The sequence below is a fragment of the Cupressus sempervirens genome, chromosome 7 (assembly GCF_028749045.1).
Source record: "Cupressus sempervirens isolate cs-2001-9-10 chromosome 7, ASM2874904v1, whole genome shotgun sequence".
NCBI classification, from domain to species: domain Eukaryota; kingdom Viridiplantae; phylum Streptophyta; class Pinopsida; order Cupressales; family Cupressaceae; genus Cupressus; species Cupressus sempervirens.
Genome location: NC_143124.1, coordinates 711,785,221 through 711,813,145, shown reverse-complemented (window position 1 = coordinate 711,813,145; position 27,925 = coordinate 711,785,221). Strand labels below are relative to the sequence as shown.

At 35.6% G+C, this 27,925-nt stretch overlaps 1 protein-coding gene across 1 annotated transcript; it reads right to left on the bottom strand.

Annotated features, from left to right (window-relative positions):
• Positions 1-214: 214 nt before the first annotated feature.
• LOC149549204 (uncharacterized) lies at positions 215-27,705 on the bottom strand. Its single transcript, XM_089792625.1, has 14 exons — positions 27,501-27,705; positions 27,265-27,378; positions 27,103-27,159; positions 25,572-25,664; positions 25,193-25,262; positions 24,656-24,787; positions 24,426-24,562; positions 23,798-23,971; positions 23,628-23,684; positions 3,713-3,785; positions 3,538-3,609; positions 2,435-3,402; positions 1,953-2,346; positions 215-1,357 (listed from the first exon to the last, which is right to left on the bottom strand). Exons 1-14 carry the CDS (start codon positions 27,549-27,551, stop codon positions 342-344), a joined length of 3,408 nt encoding a protein of 1,135 aa, XP_089648751.1. The 5' UTR covers positions 27,552-27,705; the 3' UTR covers positions 215-341.
• Between the last annotated feature and the right edge of the window lie 220 nt (positions 27,706-27,925).

Here is a 27,925-nt window from a genome sequence, read left to right as displayed (position 1 = left end):
TGTAATTACAATTATGGACAATGAAAGCCTATAATCTCTAACATAGCCTTGATTGAAATGAAATGCAGTTGTTGTGAAACACAAAAGATGTACATTTTCGAGACTTCTCTCTGAGATTCTATTTTGTTCAAGTTCTGTGAGATATATCGAAATACTTTTGAGTTCTATGGAAGGACATTTTTAAATCAAAAGATGGAAGAGCAGAAGCAATACCTCATGAAAACTCACATTATAGTTATTACTCTAGTAAGAGCCCATGACCTTAGTTGCAATAGACCTACACTCGTCATCAAGCGTCTCTTTTCTTTTAAACTTTTTAAATGTCACATTAATCACCAATTTCAGATGTCCATCCTTACAATATCCCATAGACTACTAGTAACTTGACAGTTCTTAAAGCTATCTATTGCTTTTTCATACTCCTCCAGAGACATTTTTGAAGCTACTTCTACATCTGTATTTTCAACATGACTTTTTCTCTTCCTCCTAGGTTTGCTTTCAAGAAGTTCTAGCAAACTAGCTACTAAATCCTTTACAGAAGAAGTAGGTTCTTGACGTTTATAATTAGTGACAAATTTAATTAGGTGTTTCTCTGCTTCATTATCTCCTTGAACACTAATTTTTGGGGGAGTTGCTTTAAGATAAGAGAGCATGATATTGAGTACCTTTGGCGAAGGATGCAGAAAGCTTGCAAATAAGGCTGCATCATTTCTTCCCTTTGCAAGTAGGTGTAGAATGGAAGTTGCCAGCTCGTCACTTTGAAGATCCTCAGAGTCAAGCAAGTCCGTAACAAGTACTTCAACAAGTCTCTGGCGGCTCTCTACTTTTGCAGTGTGGTTATAAAGATGCAAAACTGATTTGATCTTTGAGCGACCAGAATCCTTCAACAATTTCTTCAAAAGAAAAATGATAATGGCTCTCACATTCTCGTTTGCTTCACACAGGCCGTCACAGATAGGGGTTAAGAGCAGATCGGGCTTGAACTTATCCTCCAACAATAAATGCGCATATGCGCGATATGCCATTTCTTTTACTGTTTCATCCTTCAAGCATGATTCGATAAAGTTGATTGCAAATAAAAAATCGTTGGGAAATGTGATAATAAGCCTTTCTGCTAAATTCAGAGCAGCGACCTTGAGCTCAAGTATTTCTGAATGGAAAAGGAAATCTAGTACATCCTTGTGATCCTTTGCTAAGTAGCAACTTACTAGCATGTATTGACCCAGGCTCCGTGTAGCTGCTACTCTTAAGACTGCTGGAAGATTTTCTCCCTGTACAAGCGCTCTGAGGAAAGGAACATAACAGCCTGGGACAGAGTCTCCATCCAGAAGCATCTGAGCAAAACGGGCAATAGCATCTGTCGGAAAAATGACAACATTTCAGACAATTTAAGGCATTAATTAATGTTCTGTAATATATATGACAATCAAATAAAAGATAATTATCTCAAGCGTGGTCTGTTGGTGAAGTTAAAAGTTTCTTAATAATTGTATTGGAGATTAAATTTTGCTTAGTCTAGGTATATAGGGATTAAACTTTGCTGAGTGCAAGACTCTATAGATTAGGTATATAGCACTCATAGATTAGGTATATAGAGATAAAAATTTACTGAATACAAAGTTGCATATTATATAGTAAAATGAATATCCTCCAGTCTTCGATTCTTAGTCAAAAAGATTCAACTTAAAGCATGTGGTCCCTAAAACAACAATGTAGATAAATGAATTCTAAAACAAATTAAAAGATAATAATAATTCAGATGAGAGCCCTGGTTCCGACTAGCCAATCCACTACACTAGCTAATAAAACTCTTACACAGATTCTTTTTTACTAGTATATACATCTATGGCTCTATCAACTATTTTGTATTTCAGAGTGCACTGGGACAATTGCCCATCCAATAGATCAATACCAAAATCTAAGGAAATTGTAAAAAGTTTGAGAATTCAGACCTTCTTCCATTGCCCTTAGTTCCTCCTGCTGCAAATAATCAAATTGAGAGCTGGTGTTCCCAAAGGTTATGGGCTTGCTAAGATCCATTTCTACATTGCGGAGACATTTGATGAAAGAATCGCAAGCTTTGTCATATGTTCGGGAGATATCTCCGAGGAAAGTGATGTACATATAAAGTACTTTCAGCGGCTGCTTTGTATTCAGTACTTGATATTGCTCTTCATATATGTAGAGAATCTTCTTGACAACCTCGAAGGGATTTGACAGCGAATAGAGGCAATCTAAGTACCCGTCTATCTTGTTCTCCAGTAAATATAGAAAATTACTCTGTATAAATCTCTTCACATCTTTTTCAATGATCTTGTTTTCAGTTTTAACTAGCATGGCCAAGACCTGCATGAAAAGCCGAAACAAGTATTTTGAAATAATGGTAAAAAGCAATACGAGAATGCTCTTGAAACCCAGAACAAAAAGATCTAACCTTGAACGCCCAGTTAATTTTTTGTTTCCTTAAAGCTCCTTCTGCTGTGATCTCAATGTTTGTTTCTTGCGCCACACATTCGGCAAGAATCTCTATAAGACAACGTCCCTTCTTTTCAACATTTGATAAAGTAAAACAACCAATGGATGCTAAAATAGCTATAACTGCACAAGAAGCCTTTACAATTGCATTGTCCATTTTAAGAGTGCGATGGTTTTCAAGCCCACCAAATGTTTTCTCAACTATATTCTGATATTTACTGATTTCAGGTTTTATTCTATCAGCAACCATCGTCAATAAACTTTTTAGCTTCATTATTGACGTTTCATCTCTGGTTATAAGAAAGTTCATCCACATTTCATATCCATCCAAATAAAAGTTGAAGATGTCGGAGATTACCGCCAGATTTGAAGAACTGAAGGAAAAGTTAAGTAGGCTGTCTAAAAGTTCAAACATAATAGGCCCTTTCAACACCGGGCAACAGAGAAGATGTCCTAAAGCTTCTAGAGTATCTTTGCAGAAATAACTTGAGTCTGAGGAAACAGCAAAGAATTTTGAAAATTTTACGAACATGGCAGGTGCCCCAGCAATAATTGAATGCGGTGGCCTTTCAGGTGTCGAGGAGCGGTTCAATGTTTTATCTGAAAATATAGCTTCTATAATTTGAATTGCTTTTAGTCTCACTATCTTGCTTTTGTCTGGCACTCTATTTGAGATCACCGAAATGAACAAGGAAATGGTTCTATCATTGCTGCATTGTACCCATTTGAGATCATTTCCAAGATTTGTTAAGGCTCGTAATCTGCATGTGGCATCCCTGTCCCTGGAAAGGACATCATGGATTTGTCCCAAGGCATGCTGATCAGCAGGAGAGAGAGCATCAAACTTCTTAAGACAACATCCAGAAATAATAGAGAAGCATTTACGAATTGCTGCTCGCTCGTTACGCAGGGTAGTCAAAAGGGAACCTGAAATAGAATTCATGTCAACTTACGTGAAAGAGATATTCACATGCTCTAGCTACAATTGAATGCCAGTATAATTCTTGCAAAACAACTCAAAAGTTCCCACCTCTAATCAAGCGGAAATATTGGAAACTGTACCTAGATGAAGGCTCACCAAAACAAGAGCATCATGTCGGGTAGCAAAATCAGCTAGAAGGGACATTGCTGACTCTGCACTCATAAGTAAATCCAATGATACATCTACAGCACTAGGTGACCTGCTGTATGCATGATTTAAAAGGTAAGTTGCTGGATGGTTTTATTTCTAACTCACCGATTTCGTCCTGCAAGCAACTGGTTTTTTCAGCATCGACATCCTTTTCAGTAGCCTTCTTCACAACCTGCGACTGTGCAAAGAATGGAAGAACTGTGGATATAGACAATTTTTATTTCACAATGACCACATAGATGTCTTGCAGATTAATAAAGAACAAAATGCACCATTAACCATGGACAACTCTCATAAATCATATATTTTACCCCTCATCAGAATATGTTAAAATAAAATGCAGTGTTTTGTATATTTTCCCTCTCATCAGAGTATGCTAAAAAAAATGTAGACCAAATAAAACAGAGCCGTTAGTATACAGGGTAGAAAAACGCTTTTGGTGCATTGCATGTGTAGCTCAAGAATGTCAAAAAATGCCTTAGGTATTCTTTACTTCAAACTCGGATTCAATTTTTTTGTCATTCGATGATGCCGGTATGAGGACTTAAAAGGCTCTTTTATCACCCACAGAGCAATCACTTGTTTGTATCATTTCTTTTTCTATAGATGGAGAACTTGTATTCTTCAAAGAGAGGTCACAAGTTAATATTCCACTGAGATAGGTGTGCATATGTTTGTTGCATGATTGGGTGTCATGCGCAAAGAGTTCAATGCAGTCCCATATTGGTGTAATCATATGTAGATCCAAAAACATATGGCCGCTATTATGGGCTATAAAAGAACCTTTACTTTCCTATTTCTATATTTCAAATGAAAATAAGGAAGGATTACAAGTGTTCTTGGAAATAAGTATAGCTCTCATGTTTCTTCCAACTTTTGGTTTCAATAATCTAGTAATATCTCGAGACTAATGCTTTTCTTGGAAATTAAGGTTTTATTGTTGGTGATGAAATATTTAGGTAGTTTTGTCTAAGTTGTTAGAAGTTAGTTTTGTACAGGGTTTTATAAGTACTTGTACAATATTCTGTAATTTTCTAATAAGTATTGTACCATCTTAAAATGGAAGCACCCATCATTTAGGACTTTCACTCCCTCCCTTCAATGAATTTAGGGTCCATGGATTTATTTGTACTTAAACAACTCTTTTCCCTGCTCTGATTGCATTTATTTTCCAATTCATCTTGCATAACCCCCAAGATCTTGCAAACATGGACCTCAAGATCTCCTAGGGACCCAAGTCACCTACACCTGGGACCAAAAGAATTTTGGATTCTGTGTCCTCTCAAGTTCCCCAATTTTTTCTCCAATGCCCAATTGGCTCACTCTGTTTTCGATCCCAAAAACTAGTATTTAAGAGAGCTTGAACATTTCATTTTCACATATAAAATTTCATACACACATGGGACTTCTACAATCAAGCACATTGGCATCTTCAGGCATTCAAGGCATTCAAGGATTTATTGAGAGCATTTCCTCTTCAAGATCTAGCATCCATTGTTGACCATCAAGGTAGGAGATCTACATTGCATCCATTGCATTGCATTCATTCTTTCTTCTTCCTTCAAGTAGATCTACATCCATAGCTCCATGAGTTGGTATCAACAAGATCCATTGCATTTGTAGAGATTTCCTACATTCACATTGAAGATTTGACATCAGCAACATTTAGCATTGCAAAATCCTTCCTAACAAAGGTTTCATAATTATATTGTTTATCTTTCTTTCTTACATGCTTTACATTTCATTTCATTTCAAGGTTCATTCCTCACCTAGGGCTTGACCAAGGCAATTCCTCCCCCAAAAAACAAACCATTTTTCTCCTATATTCAGGTTCAGGATCCAAATTTCAGAAATAGATTTCAGTACCCTTTTTACAGAATTTTCAACAGTTGTGGAAGTTTCAGTCACAGGTATACATCGATCTAAGATAACAATTACCGCCAAACTGACCTATAAACACCATTGCGACATATACATTGACATAGGTTGACATCTTCCTCAGATAGATCCCTTTCTTGGCTCTGTTCCAAATCTAGTCTCTATTCAATCACTGTTGTTTCCATAATACTGTTTTCAGGTCTTCATGGCATCTTCCTCTTCACATTCTCAAGGTAAGTTGCTTTCTTTCTTGTCCATTTACATTTTAGATCTGATTTCTTGCATAATTAGGATTATGCTTGTATTTCTTGCATTTAAATCAATTAACCCTAAACAAGTTAATCAAACTAGCATTCAATTCAATCCAATCAATTTACTTTCATCTAACAAATCTAAGGTTAATCAACATTGCATGAAAGAAACTTGCTTGTATACTTAGTATAATTTGAGTTTCTATTGGCATCCTGTCATCTTACTCAGGCCTTGCTAATAAAACTTGAGTTATATTAAGGGTTATGCTTGGAAGCCCCTCTTTCCCTTATATTTTGAGTGTTAGGGTGAAGATCTCATTCGAAATACACATTTTATTGAGTGCTTCCATTTTACCCCTAAACAAGTACTAAAATTACTCATTTATTTTTTATGTTATTCTCTAAAGCAATATGGTCTAATTTTTTATGATGTGTTCATTATCATCATTTAGTTGTTAATATTTTGAGTCTTTTAATTTGCAACATGGTATTAGAGCCAATAAATCAAAGATGGCCCAATCACAAAAGGGACAATAGCATAATGTATAATATCCTCATAAGAAATGGATGATCCTAGTTAGCTAGTCAATGAAAAGGTTCAACATGGTGTCAAAGCTAATTGTAGGAAATCTGAGGCTCGCTCATATTAAAACCTAATGCTAATTTGGGTTTGTCTTAAATTTCATTATTCTAATTTCTCAATATCATGACCTTAATTGTCATTATTTATTATTAATATATTTATTAAAATTTACAAACTTAACTTACTTTTAACAAATACTAATTATTGTAACATATACTTTCTTGTAGTCCCTCAAAAGCTCCAAAGAAATAAAAAATATTTTTGATATTAGCACAGAATAACAAGGGGGCTGACCCTTATAGATTGACAACCATAGAGTTTTCAAGGAAGCAACAACACAAACTAGTGTATGGAAAAATACAAAAAAAAAGGGCACCAACAACACTCAATCAGAAAAAACTTTAGAAAAAATGTAACTAGGAGTACGCAAGGCCAAGAGAGGCCAAGTACAACAAAGAGTACAAGACTTCTATTGACTAAAAATGTCACAATTGCCAAGAAAGGCAATTGACAACACACTGTCAGCCATCCACAATGTGAGGGACATAAAAGACTTATTTTGAATAACAACAACACCCTGACTGTCAATCTAGACACCAACTGGAATCTCCCTTTGCACCTCAATAGCAAAGAGGTCCACCTCGATAGGAGCAACAAGGAGAGAGATCAACACAACAATGTACATATTGTTAGCCCACCACCCATCACCATGTCTAAAGCAGGGAGCCCAAAATATTTCCACCTCAATAGGAGATTCAGCCACCTCCAATTTCACGAAAGTAGTCTCCACCTCAATAGGAGACTGCTTCATCTCCAAAGGAACCATGAAAGAAGTTGACACAACATACCAAGTCCACCTCCTCAAAACAACACATTACACATAGCAATCTCCCTTTGTACCTCAATAGCAAAGGGATCCACCTCGATAGGGGAAACAAGGAGAGAGATAAACATAACAATGTACAAATTGTTAGCCCACCACCAATCATCATGTCTAAAGCCAAGAGCCCATAATATTTCCGCTTCAATACTGTTAGGATTAACCATGAACAGAAATAATAAATACATGCAAATATAACCAATATCAAAAAGTAATAAATTATAGAAGAGAACACAAGACACAAAGATTTAATGTGGTTCACCTAATCCTTGGGCTATGTCCACCAAACAGCGAGTCCGATATTATTATTTTCAGTGATCACAACCTGATTACAATCTATAATCCCTTACAGCTCAATATCACCGCAAGAAGCAATCATCGCATCACACCTTATGAAATCCCTAACCCTAAGCCTTTTTATACAAGTATTTTTGTCGTTTTAGGATGAAAATTAGTTACAACATGTCGGCCCAAAAATGCCAATAAAATAGCCCCCCAAAAAATTATGGAGTATGTACAGTACTTCCCTGATTAGTCACCACAAACTAACATATAGGAGACTCATCGACCTCCAACTTCACGAAAGTAGTCTCCACCTGAATAGGAGACTACTCCACCTCCAAAGGAACCATGAAAGAAGAAGATGACACAATTTACCAAGCCCACCTCCTCAAAACAACACATTGCACATAAAGAAAGGGCTGGGAGAAACCCTCAAACAATCCGCAAGCTTCAACCAAAAACAACACCCTAGAGTGATCCCTTGAAAACTATCAACACTCACCCAGCCACAAAAAAAAGAAACCATTATCCAAGTCAAATAAAATGGAGAGTCCCACACAATGCAAAAAAGAGTAGAAACAAAAAGCTCCACACATCACAATAAGAACACCTCAGGCTCAGTTAACTCTTCATGGTGAAGAGCCAACATCATTCTTCAAAACTCTGGAGAGCTAACCCTTAAACTAAACTTCACCTCATACTACTAGCAATGAGTTCAACTAGGGTAGCTAGAAACAAGCTCTCCCTACAACACTCTCCATAAACATGGTGTTAGCATGACTATTGAAGGTATTCCTAAGGGAGAGATTGTTAGCATTTTTGGGAAGATGATCGAGTGGTTGGCGCTTGGATTTATTGCTTATGTATTGCATTCATGACTTGGTTTGTCATTGATGTCAACATATACATATTTTGGTTATGATAGTCAGAGTTACAGAGGCTGATTTGTTCAACCAAGTCAGAAATTGAAGAGTTCTATTATGCAGGCTTAGAGTCATGTTTGTGAATATGTTTAGATACTATATCTATGTGCACATAAAATTATGTATAGAATTGCATGAGTTTTAGTTGAATATGTGGAGATTGGTCACAAGGCAATTCGCAAGAAAATAGTTTATTGGTAAATCAATTTTATCTATCAAGCGAGATTGAATTTAGTTAAGCAGGCTTGGATTATGGTTGAAGACATGTTTTTGATGATAAGTTCATGGTAGCAGAATCTAGAGTTCACTTAGTGAAGGTTGTTGAAGGATAATGTGTGATATATTCACTATCAACTGGCTTTTTGGTTATATTATTTTTGGGATGTGTAGATGTAATGTAATATCTTAATTAGGTCCTATATTATTCAGTGTACATTAGGCAAGCCTCAAGGCCAACTCAATTAGTTTTTAGGATAAGCTATAAAAGAAAAGATGTTTTCTTTGGTTGAAAGTGTAATGTTGTGTTGAAGGTGATTGTATAGATGTTGAGGGTGCAAATTTGATGAGACCAAAGTAGAAGATGATGATGGGAATGCGTTGAGAACTTCAAAGAAACTATATTGGCAAAGAATTTTTTGTATTGGTCAGTTCACCCTTGGATATGTTATCCTAGATATCTATTTTGTGGAAAAAATTTGAAGTAATTTGGATAGTGAGTTCAGTTGACTTCCTATCAACTCCTAACAGGATTGGAATCTTCTAATAAGGATTTAGATTCTCCAAATAGGGACTTACATGTATCAATTGCATGTAATTGGCTCCTAACAGGATCGTATCCTTTTATAAGGAACTTTTATATTAGTACATTGACTCGTGGGCATGATTCCCACCAAGGTTTTCTCTATGATCAGCGGTTTCCCTAGTTAACAAATCTTGTATTACTGTACATGATTCTTATTTTATGGTTGTTGCATATATTGGTTGTTGGATTTGAATTTGAGAAGATTAATTTAAGTTTGTTTAAGCACACAACTAATTCATCCCCCCTTCCCCTCTCAGTTGTGTCGGTAGACTTTACTTTCTAACACATGGAGTATCCTCAAAGTCTTCAGTGGCACCTTCCATATGCCAAGCAATCCAACACATAATATGCAAAGACAACCACACACAGTGCAAGCCTACTGAATGAGCCAATTGTGTAGACTCCCACATATCCAAACTCTAGAAATCACACATTGGGAACCTAGTATCCCTTCAGTCATCAACACCTCAGCAATAGGTAGACCCACAATCCTTCCTAACATTCTCATTCTCCAAAACTCTAGAATTACTTCAATAAGTCTAGCCCCCTCCTTTGGCCACCAACACCAGATCCATCTAGGGTAACAAAAAACAAGGTACCCTCTAACATACTTCCATAACAATGGAGTGTCTTCATTACCTTTTTTGACAAGCCAAAAACTATTCCTTGTCAAACAACTTCCCCTACCATTAGAAAAAATCCCCTTACAGGTTCAACCCAAAACCCTCCCAAAATGAGCATGCAGCCAAGGAGAGTCCATCTCAAGGAAGCCCACAGTAAAAAGTACGCAAGAAAGGATGTCACAGATGGTAACAAACCGAAAGCACAACCAACAAACTAGGAAAAGGTCGAGCACATAACCTTGCAATGCCAGGCAACAAAAGCCATGTTTAAGATCTAGGTTGAAAAAATACCCCCTTCCATCATAGGAATCGGGTTTGAAGGCAAAAGAGAAACAATGCCTTCAAAGAACACCCAAACAACACACATGACCATGACCTAATAGAAGTTGTCTGCAAAATACCAAGACAAAAGTACCCCAAGAAGCCACGACTAAAGTGACTACAAAAAAAAGCAATAATCTACACACAAGAAAGGCCACCAAAATGTCTTGGCAAACCATCACCAATAGAGAAAGGGAGACCCAATAGCAATAGTGATAAAACGTCATCTCTAACCAAGAAACAATGCAGAAAAAAACATGACCCATGAAATATGGCAAGCCCAGTAAAGAAAAGCCAGGCCCACAAAACAATCACACCCTTATCCTCCTTATTGTTGATGGCCATACCAACAACATAACCGCCCCCCTCCGAAGAGAGGTAAAACTAGTAAATCACCAAACATACATAGGGGAAATCTTCTGAAGCAGATGGCATGAAGAAGACTGCCAAGTTACAACCCATATTCACCAAAAAGCCACTCCACAAAGCTTGTCTATCGAACATCAATAGTGAAAAATGGTTTAAATGCCCACGCCATTAGCAACCTAACACAGTTGGATGCAAAACTTGGATCAAAGGGTACAAGAGCCTAATACATTAACAAGTAATCCTAGCTGCTCTAGAACAAAGAAACCCACTTCCACGGCTACCAAAAAACCATAATCAAGGGTCCTGAGGGTTGCCAAACAGGCATACATTGAGTTGTGCCAACAGAAAGACCTTTTGCAGATGCCAAATCCATTCGGCCCATCATTTTCTTCTAGATCTCCACTCTCTGCATCTCCCAGATTTGAAGTTCCTTTTCTCTTGCTCAAACGTTCCATCTAGTTTGTTTTATGATTTTTAAAATGTTACAACAATAAATCACATTTAAACCGAACCATTTTAATTTAATTCTAATATTTAATATAATATTAGTATAAGTGGATGAACAAATGAAACATTTACTTGAATGCTTGCCATAATAATGCTAAAAATAATTAGGATATTTTTAGTAGATAAGTTTTATGATGCTATGTGAGGAAAGAGAAAAGATCTATTAGCTCAATGAATTTAATTGTACTTAAGTCATGCATAAAAGGTCTATTTAGAGGCCAATGTCATTTGAAGATTAAAGATTCTCATTGCCTTCACATTATCTTTAATGTGAAATAGGTAGATGGGAGAGATTAAAAGAGATAAGGGAAGAGAAGGTATGTGTCTTTCGCACAATTGAAACAATTGAAATAAACACTTTAATTTGGATTATTGCGAAGCTTACAAAGACCTCCAGATAATGTAAACAAATAATTTTGTTTTTTTTTTAATATTTGTTTAATGATGAGAAAGTTGAGAAAATACATTTCATTATTGAATTGAAGATTAATACTTCAAAAAAAAGCTAACAATATTTGTGTTCCCATAAACTATTTTTACCTTGTAAATGTTTTAATAAATACTAGAAGCAAATTCAAGGGTGTTGTCCCATACAAACAAGCCGAGAAAGCTTAGCAAAAAAACTAGGAACATGTTAGCATCACATTAACAAGTTAAGTATTAAAAATGTAAGTATCAAAACAAAGATAGTTCATAGTACTAGTAATCATAGCAATCATATCAGAAGTCATATGATACCTATAAAAGGAAACTAACCTATCAGACAATAAAGTGCATGCTAATACAAAACAATAACAATCGCAAAGTCTTTAACATATAAAAATATAACCAGAAGGCACCAAAGGCCTTAAAATGTCTCAATAAAACTAGAAAGAAAAGCATAAAAACTAGTTTTTTTTCTCCACTGGACTAGGTTATTAACCCAACCCATTTGTCAGCAAGGAACTTGAAGAGCTCCTTACAATTCCTTTCCTTTTCAGCATCATGTCCAAGCACCTTCTTCTGCAGCAAGCACATAGACGCAGCCAAGCTATCCATACTCCTTAAATTGAAGTAGGATATGTTGGTAACCTTCCTATTTAGATCTAACACCCTAGTCCTCAACTTTTTGAACTCCTCCTTCAAGGAAACACAACCCTCATAGGTCCCAGTGGTATTGAAACTACATGTCCCAGTTCCACTGACAATTTCCTCTGCTCCATATCTTTAGTCATATCTATCAACCCAGAATAATCACTCTCTAAAACATGGGTAGTGGATTCATCCTCAGTGCCTCAATATCAAGGGCCTCCTCCTTATCAATTTTCTCCTCGTAAATTTTCTTCCCCTTATTCTCATTCAAATTCTTGTCCTCATTATCATCCTTAACTAGGTCTTCATGTACCTCTGTGTCAAAGTCCTCAATTTGTGTGTATTTACCCTCCCTAGAAGATCTAATGGTTATTTTCTACGAAAACACCTCTAAGTGGTATCCTCGACCAACTACTCGTCATACTTAGCTTCCTGGATAATGCATCTAAATTTTTTGTTTCCCAATTTACCCATTCACTTAGTAGGAATCTTTCTTTTCTTCTTAGATGACTCAATTCGTATGGATGCCGCCATATTGGGTGGGTTGGAGTTTTAGGGGTTGGCTGGCAGAAGATGGTTTTAGCCCCAAGATTATGGAGTTTTTGTTTTCTACTAGAGCTAGGAGTGTCCAAAATGCTGGTGGATGGAGGGGAGCAAGACAACGGAGGAGATTATTGCACAATGATCTGGCAGGGAAGGATAAGGCCAGATGAAAGTGGTAAAGGAAAAAAAATGAGGCCTTGATGGAGGGGAATTGGCCTTTTAGCAATATCAACAACCTCTTTCCCAATATTCTCTAAGGAGTTTAAGAGAGAAGTAAAAAAGGAAAATAGATTAACTCCTACATTGAAAGTGATTCAAAATGGGCATGTGGTAGTAGTAAAAGACCTTGAAGGACCCTCCAGGGTGAAATATTTCATAATCATGCAATATACCTAGTCCCAAGGTTTCAAGAATTTATCCCTTTGGTATGTGCCATGCATCTTAATAGAGGCCTCATCCAGTCCAAAGAATTGGCTTGTACTTTTCCATGTCAGAGACCCTTCTCTGCTTGCTCCATTTTCTGCCTATTGTGGGAGCCTTGTAGCTTGAGCAATGACCTCTTCATTCACCTCAAAGCTTATACCAATAGCGAAAACCCTCCATACTGCCCAAGAACTAGCGAATTGTACTGAGAGGTTCTTGTCATACCCAATCATATTTCCTATAAACTGAGAAACACCACCTTACATATGTGTCCCACTGTAATGTCATTCTTGAACTCATCAAGCTTGTTTGGCTCAATATGAACCTTATCGCCACCCATGGTCGTAGAATCAGATAAGCATAGAGTAGCCATCAAAAAATGAATATAGTAATGCAAGTCGATTTGAATGAACAAAAACAATAAGAGGAAGGTTCGAGCAATGTCATAAATATATTGCAATCTCCAAAGCTTATTAATCCCACTCTAGTCCTTTCACTCGTAGAAACCAGGTTTACTGTAGATTAAAATGGCTTCGCACATCACAAAACTTCAAGTTCATAAACTTAAAAATCAAAATGCCTTGACTTTGTGCAAAGATGGTAATAAAAATTATTGTTGTACCAGTTCATAATCACATGGCCCACAAAAGAGTAAATGGACATGACAATGTGAGCATGGATAGACACATCATTATCCACTATACACCTCCAAGTGGACAGATACACGATGATTGCCAAGGTAAAGCCCCTGATGCATACATCGAATTCAAACCTCTTCATAAACCCACACCATAGGTTATAGGTAATAATCAAAGTCCTTAACATATTTTGCCAACATTTTAAGCTAGTCATGTGATGGCCAAAAGAAGCCAAGGCATCCACCACCCCATTTGCTTCTTTGAAAATGTGACTAATAAAGAATTCTTCAAACCCAAGCAACAAACACTGAGTGTCATTGAAAAGAGAAACAAAAGACCAATTGATCTTTGATTTGTCTTTGATGGCATTCACCAAAAGCTTGAAATGACCTTCAATGATCAAAATTGTAATCCCAAGAAAAAAAGCAATTTTAATGCCCTAGAGGAGCACCATACACTCAGCCTGATTTCTAGACATATCTAACAAAAAGCCATTGTAAGCCTCCATCGGCTCTATCAATCCCTCACTATGTTATATACCTTAATCCCCACAATATTACACATTCCTTCATTACTAAAAAATAGAAGTTTAAGGTAAATCATGTGGTGACTACTTTGGATTTTTTTTGGCATATTTGCATTATCAAATAAAATTGAAAATTAGGAAGTGATGCTAATGCGTACCAGTGCCCTCTTTGTTTCTAGAACACAGTTCCTCTGCAAGTTTCTGGCTGCGCTACCTTTTATTCTCATTAGATATCACTACCCGCTTTATGGCGGGGTAATCTACTGTCCCGTCTGTCCCTTATAGTTAGCTGTCTGTTTATTCCAGTAGCTTTTTACTTGTGGAGAGGACCAATCCACGTATGAAGACACACATATAGAAGGTAGACTTTAATGGTACTGTGGGTTGTTCTATTTGGATTGTTCAGAAATATTTTCTGAATTGGGTGCACACTGTTTTGTCTGTCTTAATGATTAAAGGAATAAGTTGAGTGTGATTCTTGCTAGTTCTCTTATTTGCATCTTTCCGTCACTGTTTCAGTGTTGAGGATAAATTGCTTAAACAGGGTATTCTGTTGGAGTTTATTTATAATGGGTAGAATTGTTTTAGAGTTTCAACTTGCAGGAATGGGGGGTTATCTGAATCAGGAAGGAAACACTCCATTTTTGGAGCAGACTAGTTGATTTCCTGATGCCATTGTTCATTGGATTAGGATTAAAACTTAGGATCTTCCATTTGTTATTGAAGTGTGCTAAGGAGCTCATAGTCGGTCTTCCAACATCCCCTCCCTTTATATATTAGGCTGCAGATACTTGAGGCTTCTAACCTGGCTCTGAAACCTATTTGTCCAACAGAAGAGTACAACATTTACTATGCTCAACAAACAACAAACAATTTTATTGAATTTAATGAAAAAAAGAATATAAAAACAATAAATAGATATTTAAAATGTTCACTGTGAAAGAGTGGAAATAATGGAGAATGCACTCTGTAGTATGGTAGAAGAGTGGATTGGAAAAATACTATATTTAAACAAGAAAATGGAAAGAGTAGTCTACAAAAGAGTGGAGAAATTAATAGATTCTTCTAACAGAAATTAGGAGAGAGTTTTGGAGGAATCTATTAGTTCCTCCACTTCATGTCAAGACTCAAAACATTCTCTATTTTCCCAGTCTAGATATACTATCTTCTATATCCTCTTTTCCACCATATTCTCCATTATTTCCACCCCACCAAGATGTTGAAGTTATTTAAACTCTCTATTTATTTTTGTTTCATTTTATTTTTTGCATCAAATACAATAAGATTATTTTCTATTTTGGCTTTCTGTAACAAACAATTGTTCTATTTTGTTTATTGTTTGCTCTGTCCTTCACATTGGTATCAGAGCATGGTTAGAGGTTTGTATAAGTCTGAGGCATTTCTATAATCTGAGGTAATGATGGTTTAGAGCTTCTGTAGCACAAGGAAGGATACTGATAGGTGAAGAACTGCCTTAACAGTTGGAAGATAGATTAAGCAAAGGAGGTTGTTCAAAGATGAAAGAAGGCACCTGAACATTCCGTGAGGTGGAAATTTAAGTCCCTGTAGCAGATCGGATTGGAGGAATGACAACAAGCAATTATTTTTTGCAGCTCCAAATCCCCATTTTCACAGGTAAAAATTATGATTTTTGGGCAATAAAAGTGAATACGCATCCAAGAATTATGGGAGATGGTAGAAAATGGATTCACAGAACCACAAGATCATACGACATATCTAGCATTAACTAGAAATTGAAAAGATGAACTTAGGGACGAATAGGAAAAAAAATTGAAGAGCTTTCAGTTTTACTCATCAAGCTATGGATGAGTCAATCTATAAAAAGATTGTAGCAAAAAAAAATCCAAAAAGCTTAAGAAATCTTTAAAACTGCACACAAGATTAAAATTGCTATGGGAACTTACAAATGAATGATTCGGATCCTGTAAACCAGTTTATGAGTCAAATCATGGATGTTGTACTTGTAACGGCGAAGAAATATTAGATCAAAAAATTGTAGGAAAAATTCTTAGGAGTTTACCAAGCAAGATTGACTCAATAGTTGTAGCAATTGAAGAATCAAGGGACTTGGCACAATTATCATTAGATAAATCAATGGGATCTTTGTTATCACGAGACCAGAATGAATAGAAATAACAACTTTGTTTTTATAATGGCTTTCAAATCTAAAGAATCATTTTCTAGAGGAAGAGAAAGGTCTAATTTTCAGAGGAAGAGGTCATGGTAGAGGTGGAAGAGTAATTCAGACCAAGTTAAAAGGAATGAACAAGCAATTTGATACTACTACAGTCAAGGAGGATTTGACAATAATCATCTTCCGCAACATTCACCAAGGGTTGATGAATCTTATATTCAATGTTTTTATTGTAAAAATTAAGGGCATTATGCATGAGTGTAGCGAGAAATAAGAAGTAGATAAAGAAAATGTTAATTGCACAAATGAATCTAATTCTGGAAGTTTATTCAGCACTTGCCATATTGCTCAAGCAAGTGCTAAGGATATTTGGCTTTTATATAGTGTGTGTAACAATCATATGACAAGGAACAAGGAATTGTTTGGTGAACTTGTTGGTTTTGTTAAATCTGAAGTGAAATTGGCAAACAATAATTAACTCTATGTAATGGGTAAAGGAGTGATATTTTGAGAAAAAAATGGTGGAGAAAGATTTATAATTAAGTTCTAAGTTTAATTTGTACCTGGACTACAGCATACTCTGATGAGTCTTGGACAGATAGTACATAAGTTTAAAAAATATCCTTCAAAGATAAATTATGCATTGTACTAAATAGATTTCCAAATGATAGGCTTATTGTAAGATTCGAGATGACGAGAAACCAGATGTTTCCCCTATGGATTCAATGCATCTAAGGAGAGGAGGAAGCCAGTATTAAAAATATGTATCTAGACCATTCTTGGCAATTGCATTTCAGGTATAGAATGTTGCAATTTGGAAGTTTGAATTTGTTATAAAAGAAGCATAAGGCAAAAGGATTGCCACTAGTAGAATAGCCTACCACTTCTATTTTAGTTAAACAACAGAGAGAGTTTCCATGTAAGAGTTTTATATAGAACAAGAACATTGTTAGAGATTGTTTATAGTGATTTGTGTGTTCACCAATGCAAACTCTCTCATTCGGAGGTGTATTTATATTCTAACATTTATTAATGATTTTAGTAGAACTTCTTCGATATTTTTTCTAGTAGAAAGTTGAAGCCTTTAGAAAGTTCAAGGAATTCAAAGCTATAGTGGAAAAGAAAAGTGGTGATTATATCAAGGCATTGAGATCAAATAGAAGAGGTGAATTAATGTCTAATGAATTTACGGATTTTTGCAAAAATTATGGAATCAAAAGACAATTTACTACAACGTTACACATCACAACATAATTGCAGAGCAAAATCGTGGAGATGACCAAAAGCATGTTGAAGACCTATAATGGTTACCCTAGAAATAGCTCTGATACCACTGTAATGGGCACCCACCGGTTATAACTTCATGAAAGACTTTGCAAGAAAGCTCCGATACCACTGTAATGGACACCCAGGAATGCCCAAAAGCTGAACCAAGGCTGAAATTATATTAATGCTGAGAATGCCGTAATCAATTACAAAGAGTTGTATTCCAAAGGCCAAACCCTAAGGGAATGACGTCTAGAATGTTACAATAGAGAATGAACATCCTCTATTGCCAAAAGAAGGGAGTGTGATTCACACATCCAAGCTCTTATCAAATGCAAGTCATAATCATCCGATCATCAGCAATGAGACTTTCAGCCCTATTTATCCTTTTCTTCATCCTTTTGGAAGGAACTAAAACATTAATTAATTGCAAGAGCTAGAAGCTTCCTCCTTCCAATAATTAATGCGTACCCTAGAAATTCCTCCCTGGCAATAATTAATTAAATCACGAGAGGCTTCCGTCCTTCCAATAATTAATTCATACCCTAGAAGCTATTAATACAAAGTCACCTTTTAATTTTAATTGAATGACTTTAATTTTTTCTTATCCTCCACTTAGACTTTGGAGAACGTGAAGGCTAACTAAAACTTGGGAACATTACAAGGCCAAATATTCATCAAAAGAATATTTTTGCAGAAGCAGTAGCATATGCAACGTACATTTTAAATAGAAGCCCAACAAGAAGTGTCAAGGACAAAATTTCACAAGAATCTTGGAGTGGTGAGGAAAATAGTTTACATCATTTCAAAACTCTTGGTTGTGTTGCATATTCTCTTGTTCCATTTAAAATAAGAAGAAAATGTGATGATAAAGGTGAGAAATGTATTTCTATTGGATATAGTGAAGAATCAAAAGCTTATAAAGTGTTTAATCTCATCATAAAAAGAGTGATTGTTAGCAGAAGTATAGAGTTTATAGAAGGATCCTAAGATGGAGGCATTGCTAAAATCAGAGTAACGAGACTCATCATGAGTCAAGTGAGTCATCCAAGTCGGCGAGTCAAGTTACCTCAGTCGGGTCAAAATGACCTGTGACCCTAACTCAGCAAGTCAACTGGGCTTACTCGTCCGACTCGGCTGACTTGGCTGACTCAGCTGACTCATTTGACTTGTCTGATTTTTTATTTTTGTTTTCAAAATCTTCATAATACATCTAAAATTTACCTTTGTACTTATGTAATCGATATATGTTATGTATGTGATCAAATTACCTTCTATTTCATGATGTTATTGTGTCTTTAAGCTTTATTCAATAATGGGTGCATGGAATTTCTTTAAATCCTAAAACATCTCTAAATTTCAAGGGTTTTGTCACTTTGCCGAGTCATAGGCTCCGAGCCGAGTCCAAGTCTCGTTACTTTGGCTGAAATACTCACTATTGGAGAATCAATACCCCTGAATGGCAAGGACTTTGAAGATCATAGTGTGCAAGGTAATTAGTCAAGTCCACCAAATACTTCGACAGCAACTCCAAGGAATGTTGAAAAAGTTGAAAACTCTTCCCTCAAACAAAGTAATGATTCTAATCCTACAAGAAGATTAAGGAAACCAATGATCTTGACGGAGACTTACAAGCAAAGAAAAGAAAGAGGTGTTAACTTAGATTTCTATTCAAATTTTGCTTTATTTTTTCATTATCCTATATATTTGGAAGAAACAATTAAGGAGGACCATTGAATCAAAGCTATGAATGAAGAGATGAAGCCTATTGAGAGAAATCAAACATGGGAGCTTGTTGATTTAATTTTAGGGATTGCATAAGAGTCAAATGGGTTTATAAAACCATATTTAATACTCAAGGTAAAATTGAAAAACTAAAGCATGATCAGTTGTAGAATTTATACAAAACAAGAAGGAATTGCTTGGAATGAAATATTTTCTATACTTTCAAGATTTGATACTATGTAGCTATTTGAACGTTTTTAACATTAACTGCATAAAATAAATGCAAAGGTTTATAAAGATGTTGAATCAACTTTTTTGACTGGTTTTCTAGATGATGAAGCTTCTAAAAAGAAACCACCTGATTATGAAATTCATGGACATGAAGAGAAAGTTTATAGATTGAAAAATGTTTTCTATGGTCTTGAGCATAAGCCAAGAACCTGGTATAGTAGGATTGATAAATACATGAAGAATGGATTCAATAGAAGCAGTAGTGAGCCCACATTATATACAAAAATCAATAAAGAAGGTCAAGTTTTGATTGTAGGTTTGTATGGCGATGATTTGATTTTCAGGGGAAATTTGTTTATAGAGACATTAAAATCAGCAATAAACAAAGGATTTGAGATGACAGATTTAGGATTGATGACGTATTTTTTTGGGCATTGAAGTGGTTGAAATGGTTAAGGAAGCAATATTCAAAAGATATGTTGGAAGTTTGATTTATCTTACAACTATAAGGCAAGAGTTATGCATTGAGTTTCTCTAATTTCAAGATTTATGAAGTCACCAAAAGACTCACATTGGCAAGTTGGAAAAAGAATGCTAAGAAATGTGGCAAAAGCACTAGAATATGGGGTTTCATATCCACAATCAATGATTTTTGTTTGACTGGCTATGCTGACATTTATTTTGTAGGTAACATTATGATAGGAAGAGTACTTCCAGATACGTTTTTCATCATGGAACAGGTGTAGTCTCATGATCATCAAATAAGTAACCCCATAGTGACACTTTCATCAGCTGAAGCAGAGTATGTATGAGTCACATCAGTGGCATGTCAAGCCAATTGGATGAGAAAAGTGTTGACAGATACATCGATGTCAAGCACAAGAGGATTCTACTCTAATCTTTTGTGATGATAAATCAACAATCGCATTGTCATAAAATTATGCCTATCACAAAAGGAGCAGTCAAATAGATACCAGATATCATTTAATCAGAGTTCAGGTATATTTACCAAGGCATTAGCAAAAGAGAATTTTGACATTTAACCCAAACTTGGGTGCTGTAAATGTGGAAACAATTAGTTGTAGAAATCAGTGGAAAGTATAGGAGGAATCTATTATTTCTCCACTTTATTTCAGACTACGCTCTCTATTTTCCCAGTCTAAATTTAGTATCTTTTATATTTGCTCTTTGACCATGCTGCAGACTGCATTCTCCATTATTTCCACTCCTCCATAATGTTGGAGTTTTCTAGAATTTCTTTTAAAAACTCTATTTATTGTTGTTTTTGTTCTCTTTTTTGCATCATTTACAATAAAATCATTTTCTTTTTTGATTTTTTGTAGCAAACGATTGTTCTATGTTGTTTATTGTTCTGCTCTGTCCTTCAGGATAGACTTCAATAGTACTGTGGATTGTTCTTTCCGGACTGTTCAGAAAGATTTTCTGTATTGGGTGTTCACTGTCTTGCGTTTGTCTTAATGAATAAAGGAATCTATGTCTTATTTTCTTCTGGTATAACATGAGCATGATTGTTCCCTTTTTTTCATTTTTTGTTAACTGTTTTCTGTTTTGAGTATAGATTGCAGAAACAGGGTAGAATTGTTTGAGTTTTAATTTGCAGGAGCAGAGGTTTATTCAAATCAGGGAGGGAACACCCCAATTCTGGAGCAAATTGTTTGATTTCCTGAGACTATGGTATAGGAACAGAGTCTGGTTTGAATCAGCTTTCTGATCATGTGGCTTCTCCTTTTTCTTTATTTTTGTGCCGTTTAACCACCATGAGACCAAAGCGTGGAGAGTTTTTATTTTTATTTTGAGTAGTTCCATCTATGTTTGATGAAGTTTCCATTTGCATGCATGTGCACTCTGTAACTTGTCCATGATCTGCTATGCTTTACCTTTCAGATTGGATATTTGTTTCTATTCGGGAAGGCCATCTTTGTTGTTGGTATTCTGAAGAGATCTGGCCTCTAATCTCTTTGAGTATCTTCTAAGTTCTTGTGGCTAATGTGCAAGAAGCTCCTGGACAAATGAGCATGATCTCGACAACTCCTAGAGTAAACGAGGATCTTATAGTACTGTTGTAATTCTCATTCAATCCCTTCCATGTCTAAGATTTTATAGTCAAGGAATTGTTTTACCACAAATGTGCAAACTACACACAAATCCTTGGATAGTCGAGTATATTAGAATAAATTGTATATGTAGAAATGATAATGTAATCATTTAGTGCTCCAATTTTACTGATGTTGGAATTTTGCCAATAATTAAAGGGAAGCAAGGGGTAGTATCCTGATCCAGGGGATGCTCAGAAGGTTTTTGTGGGATTGAAGGTAGGAGACCAATGCTTTGTGAACAGACCTATTTTTCCATAATTAGGGTCCTTCGTGAAAACATAAATTATTTTCTTGTTTGGTGGAGATAACCATGAAATATTTCACAGATCCTAAGGGTTTTCAGTTTACTTGCACCTTCATTTCCAAATTTCAGGTTCAGGAGAAGCCTACAAAACTCTGCAGGTAAGGGGCTTTTACTTCAGAAAGCAGAGTCTGTTTTGCATTTCATCCAATGAAAAAAGCTACCTTTTATGGGGTCTCCATCCTAAGATAACAACCTTTTTTCCTTCTAGGTGAGCAAAGAAAGTCTAGTAATATTTCTATGTACAAGCTACTAAATTAATTTCTGCAGATCTCCTTCACAAAATTGATTTGTTTATAGAAGAACGAATCTGAAATTTTTTGATTCAAAGGGGGAGTGTTATGTGAGGAAAGTGGATGGCTGCCTCCTTATCTATGCCATGTCGCTTCTCTCCCTTGTCCTGCACCCTCCACCCCCTCCCCAAAAAGGGGCGGATCCTTGCTCCAACAGCCTTGGGCTGAGTTTAGGGATGACACATGTTCATGGTGAGCAATTGAATTCCGATTTCAAGAATGTATCTCATATTCCCGTGGAGCCAAAGGGGTGGTAATCGGGATCTTTTAAGAAAAGCTCAACAAGTCTTATTATCGATACCTTTTACAGCATGATCACCATTAAGAACATGTACACGAAGGGTCTCAATCTGCTTTGTTTTGAAACTATCTTTTTCTTATTTATGCTTCTGGTGAGATTGTGTGTAAGTTTATCAGCATCAACGTTTCGGATCATACTCAATGATCCATCATCAGGATGAGAGAGCTAAGAAAAACATGATTGTGGATTGTGGAAATCTGTTACAATTAACCATCTTTTTATCAAACGAGCAACTTGATATCAGAGGGATTTTCACTATATATCTTGTACATACTCAATAATAGACAACAAAAAGAACGAGCATCCCACTGTAATTTCTGGCTTCTACCATAACTATATTCCATACAGGTAAGTAACAGTCCTTGTGCTAAGGAGAAAGAAGGGTTGTAATGATGTTTAACCTTTGTTAGGGTGTACAGAATCTATATATCATACTAGTTGACTTTGTCTATATACTTAGCTGCTCTGAGGTTGGCTAATATTCTACATATCAATCATAGGTTACAACTAATTAGATAATAGTAAATCTAAATCATTTGCATAAAACATGTTACCTTACACCATAGTGAAAAATGTTAAAATGAAATACAGGATGCACTTTAGCCAAAGAAACTCTTTTTTGTTGCTTATTTGCTTTGTTGTTCTATGGTGAAGAACTTGTGCTCTTGAAAGAGAAATCGCAAGTTCAAACCCAACAATGGGTAGGGTATGTACACATTTGTAGCACAATAGGTGTCTCCCGCAAGGAGTACATGGTAGTCCCATATTACCATCACCAAATGTAGACCTGAACCCAAATGGTTGGTATCATGGACTATTAAATGGCCGGTATCATGGACTATAAAATGACATGTCTTTTCCTATGATTTAACTGTAGTAGTTATTGCTTAATTTGATAAAAAATCCTTCTCTATCAATAATTAACTAACAAACAGGTCATACAAGAATTCGACATGCTTTCAGTTACCATCCAACATTGTTTGAACTCTAATATATGTATGAAGCACGTACCATAAATGAAATACCAGCAAGTTCATCAGAACTCATCAAATGTTCCATGAAGTCCGCCTGTACATATTCACCAATGAGAGAACGAAATGCACATACTTGTACTTCTCAAACTAGTATATTCAAAATTAAACTGAATCATAATCACTGCAAAATCATTAAATAATATTTACCATGAATGGAATCAAGTGCTTGTGCTTGACACACAAGCTCATCAATGATGAAAATGTTTCTATGGGAACTTCAGATGTCAAGCTTGGGTGCATGGCAAATGAAATGCTCAATATGCCGAGGATTGCTTTTTTAAGAACTTCTAATGTTGCTCTTGCCAGTGTTCCACGATCTCCCTGGATTTAATGTCATTCCATTATAAGTACCCGAGGCAAAAGTTATCAAATGGGAAATAAGGGCAATCTACTTCTGGACTGTAAATAATTTTGAAGATGTGCAATAGACCAGTGATTCAGTCTCTACTCTCTCACTATTCTAGATCTAAAATGCACTAACTCGTAATGCCCAAATGTCTCTGTGACCAGTGACCACTACCATAGCTATAAAGTTTTTACAATATTTCTGGATAATTAGCATACTTATTATGAAGATAACGATGGAGTTATCCAGAAATTTTGTTAAAATATCTTCCTGCAAAAAGCTTAGATCCAAAAATACATATGTAGCGTCTTCCTGCAAAAAGCTTATTTGACAATAGTTTATCTTGATAGAAACGGCTCAAACAAATGAGTTATTCAACTTAGAAAAATTTAGTTTCCCTAACGCACAAAATTGTACAGATATACATACCCATTTTTGATGAATAAGACACGAAACTGCTGCATTTCTTATAATTTCACCGGCCGCTTTGACATTTGGGGAGCCAACAGCTTGCGTTGAGATTTTTAATATGTTGCAGAATAGGGAAAGCGTAGAGGACTTCAACTCTAAATATGGTAAGTGCACCTTCAGTTACTTCTATAATTGAGAATCACGAGACCAAATAGAATTCAGCAACTTCAATGGAGCTAAAAACATACCAAGGTATTTTGCGTCATTGAACGTTTCATATTTTGGCGCTATAGTTTTCCTTTCCTTCCCAGGAGCTTGAACCTGCATATCTTCTATAATACACAAGCTGTGTCCAAGGAAGAAAGTGCAGAAGCGAAGATCTGTGAAGGAGGATAGTGGTCAGTGTGTGTCTTTTTTTATTTCACTTCTTTTAAGTCTCTTTTTGGGGATTGGGCAGCCCAAATAACCTCCACGTTACCAATAACATTCGCATTTTAACAGCATGCTATACATGAATGTTCAGTGTATGACTAAATGTAAAAAAAACACTCATGTATCAACTTAGGAATCGCTAATATAAAGCAGTTGGATTATTTTAAGGAAACTCATTAGAAAAGCTTAAAAATAAATCTTTTAGATACCCCTCAGGTGCTATAATAAGTTTGAAGAGGCCAAGTCAGGATAAGCGAGCATTTAAGAGTGAATAGAATTGAACAAGACCGATTTCTTGTATAGAAAAAGATCAGAAGATATAACCCAGGGCGTCTGAGATTAAAAATGCTCACTGTTTTGAGCAATTTCTATGTTTTCTACGTTCGTATCACAAGCCTGAACATACTTGAGAGCTTCTTTGGCCTGTAATGGCCGCAAAAGAGTAATGAGAACGCTTTACGAGAACTTGAAGATTTTAAAATAGTAAAAATAAATAAAAAATTCTAAATACCTGTAAAAGTCATAGATGGGATACATTGTAGACTTGAAAAAAATAAAATTAACAGTTCATCAAAGTGTGATCGTGCATCTCTGAGCTATAGCTTAATATTAATACCAAAATAATCGAACGTGCGAAAAAAACCTAGAGTACATTGTAAATCTATCTGGGGTTTTCTTCTAGATAGCAACATCAGTCTAGAGAAGAGCACCGGAACAGGAGTGTACACATACAGAATGAATCAACACAGAGAAGAAGGATGATAAAATATCCATCTTAACCAGCTGCCTTTCCACTCTTGAGCACCGGAATATTGTATATGCTGCCTACATTCATTGCAAATTCTCTCATCACATATAATACGTTCCAGGCTAACAGCGTAGAAACTAAAAATTTTCGAGATAACTCCCCTTAGAATGCTGTCATAAAGATAATTTTAAGTAGATACTATTTCTTGAAAGACTATTCACTTGGTAGAAGCCAATCTAAAGAGATTACCATAAGTAACAAAATAAGTTTGTAGTTTTATGGATGTAGACTATTAATCTGAAAACCGAATCTAGTTTGTACATAGGCTGGTCGTATGACAAACCATATAATTGTTATGGACTAATATTTAAGTATGTATAGTTGATTAATCTATTAAAACTTTCCGCTTACTTTTCAATTATGATTTGCAAAGCTTTGCTCAGACGCAAAGACCATTCCCAGAGACATAATATTAAGAAAATGTTAAGAGAGACCTCGCATGAGTCATAGAAAACAAGATACATAGAGGAGGGGCAAATTTTCATACGATCAAAACAATATCATAAACCTTTTTATTTCATTTTCAATAAGCATCTGTAGGTGTTTCTTGGTAAATTTACAAAATTTGGTCAGTTCTTTAAATTACACCAGGGTCTTTTGAAATTAGAAATTCTTAGCCCTCAGTTTACTTCAAAAGTTGCTTCAGAGGTTGCTACAAATTTGAATAGTAATTTGACTGAATTCAGAAAAAGCAAACTTTTAAGCGAGTCAACTTCGGACCTGGCAACACCTCAGCTCCGGCAAAGAGTAAGATAAAGCTTGGAAAATGAAAACTAAATACATTAAAATTCCACAATAGAAAATAACATTTTAGATTGGGACACATCCACTTGATGGACACCAAAATAATCATACAATCGTTTATAAATACATATATTTCTCGAGCTAGAACGTCTGAAATTGAAAAGGAACAGGAGACTTGAAACATGGAAAATAATTCGGAAGTAACAGGGTGTTACAGCATGTCCACTTCTTTCAAAAACTCTGGTAGCTGTAAATGTAAAGGCAGTTAAACTTGATCGATCGATCAGTTTAAACTTCTTTCACAAAACATAAAGTAAAGTCATCAACTTGAGTCCTGCTATTAGGCTTATCATTATTTTATTGATTTTAATTATATATCTCATCCACATCAACTACATTTTAAAAATAAATATTTTCAGGAAAACCAAAATTAACTTTTAAGGCAACAATATTGAAGCAAATTTTAGTGTAATGAAAGATAAAATTCCTTGAAATAAAGAAGCATTACTTATAAAGCTGCAATATTCCAGTTTTTCTCAAGTTTATTTTTAACTCAATCTTCGTGCAAAACGTCTTTCGAGGGAGTGAACGTATTTTAACTTCGCCTGACTCGTGTTGACAGATTTTTATGCAGAAAGTTAAATACCATATAAATCTTAATCTAGATGACCTCAAGTCTTCGTTACTGCTAGAAGAAGATTAAACACATACCTCGACGAAAGTAAAACCTTCAAAATTTCGTTGACAGACATTTTGCCCAAATCCTTGCTGTAAGCACTTATCAAGTTAAGCAAAATTTGCATGCCTGGGGAAATTGATTAGTCCTGATCTAAAATTGCGCATAAATCACTTGAAATTCGAATTATTATTTACCTCGTCTCGGAGGAAATAGCGGAGAGCAGACAGAGCCTTTGCTTTGAGAGGCCTCTTGGCCGCAAAATCCACGAAAACAACATTTTTGTTGTGTTGCTGTTTTTGTTCTAATTCCTGTCACAGCTCCAACAAATATTTAGATTGTGCTTATTGCTATTCATCCAAAACGGCTTCGAATTTAACGCAGAAAAGTGTTGATATCAACGTAGAGCAAACAAATACAGCAAAATCAACACCTCAAAAGGGGAATTCAGTGGAAAATATCCAGTGCAAAGAGGAGCCACCATTTCCAGTTTCTGTAAGCTTTCTGTTAAGGCTTTCTAGTGCGTTGCCAGGGTATGCGTGGGACTAAACTTCCGAAGGGATACTTTGCGTTCCAAGTATATATGTCAAATAGTTTGAATTCCTCCTTAGGCGCGCTCATTGACGCTTATTGTATTTGCACATACTATTCTAATCAGCACATATTATTCTAATCACTTCACCTAAGTCGTGATTAGTTTTTTCTTTTTCACATGCAATGTTAATATGTGAAAATTTTAATTTGTAAAGTGATTCAAATTATTTTACTCTAATTTTATTGGTTCATATATTTTGTGTCAACCACTATTCAATGAGAATGACATATACATATGAAACGCATAAAACTTAGTTTACAATG

Coding starts and splice junctions, on each gene's coding strand:
- LOC149549204 (XM_089792625.1), bottom strand. CDS start 27,551: ATGGTGGCTCCTCTTTGCACTGGATATTTTCCACTGAATTCCCCTTTT. Junction 24,563..24,655: donor CAATGACGCAAAATACCTTG/GTATGTTTTTAG, acceptor TACCATATTTAG/AGTTGAAGTCCTCTACGCTT. Junction 23,685..23,797: donor AGCACTTGATTCCATTCATG/GTAAATATTATT, acceptor GAATATGTACAG/GCGGACTTCATGGAACATTT.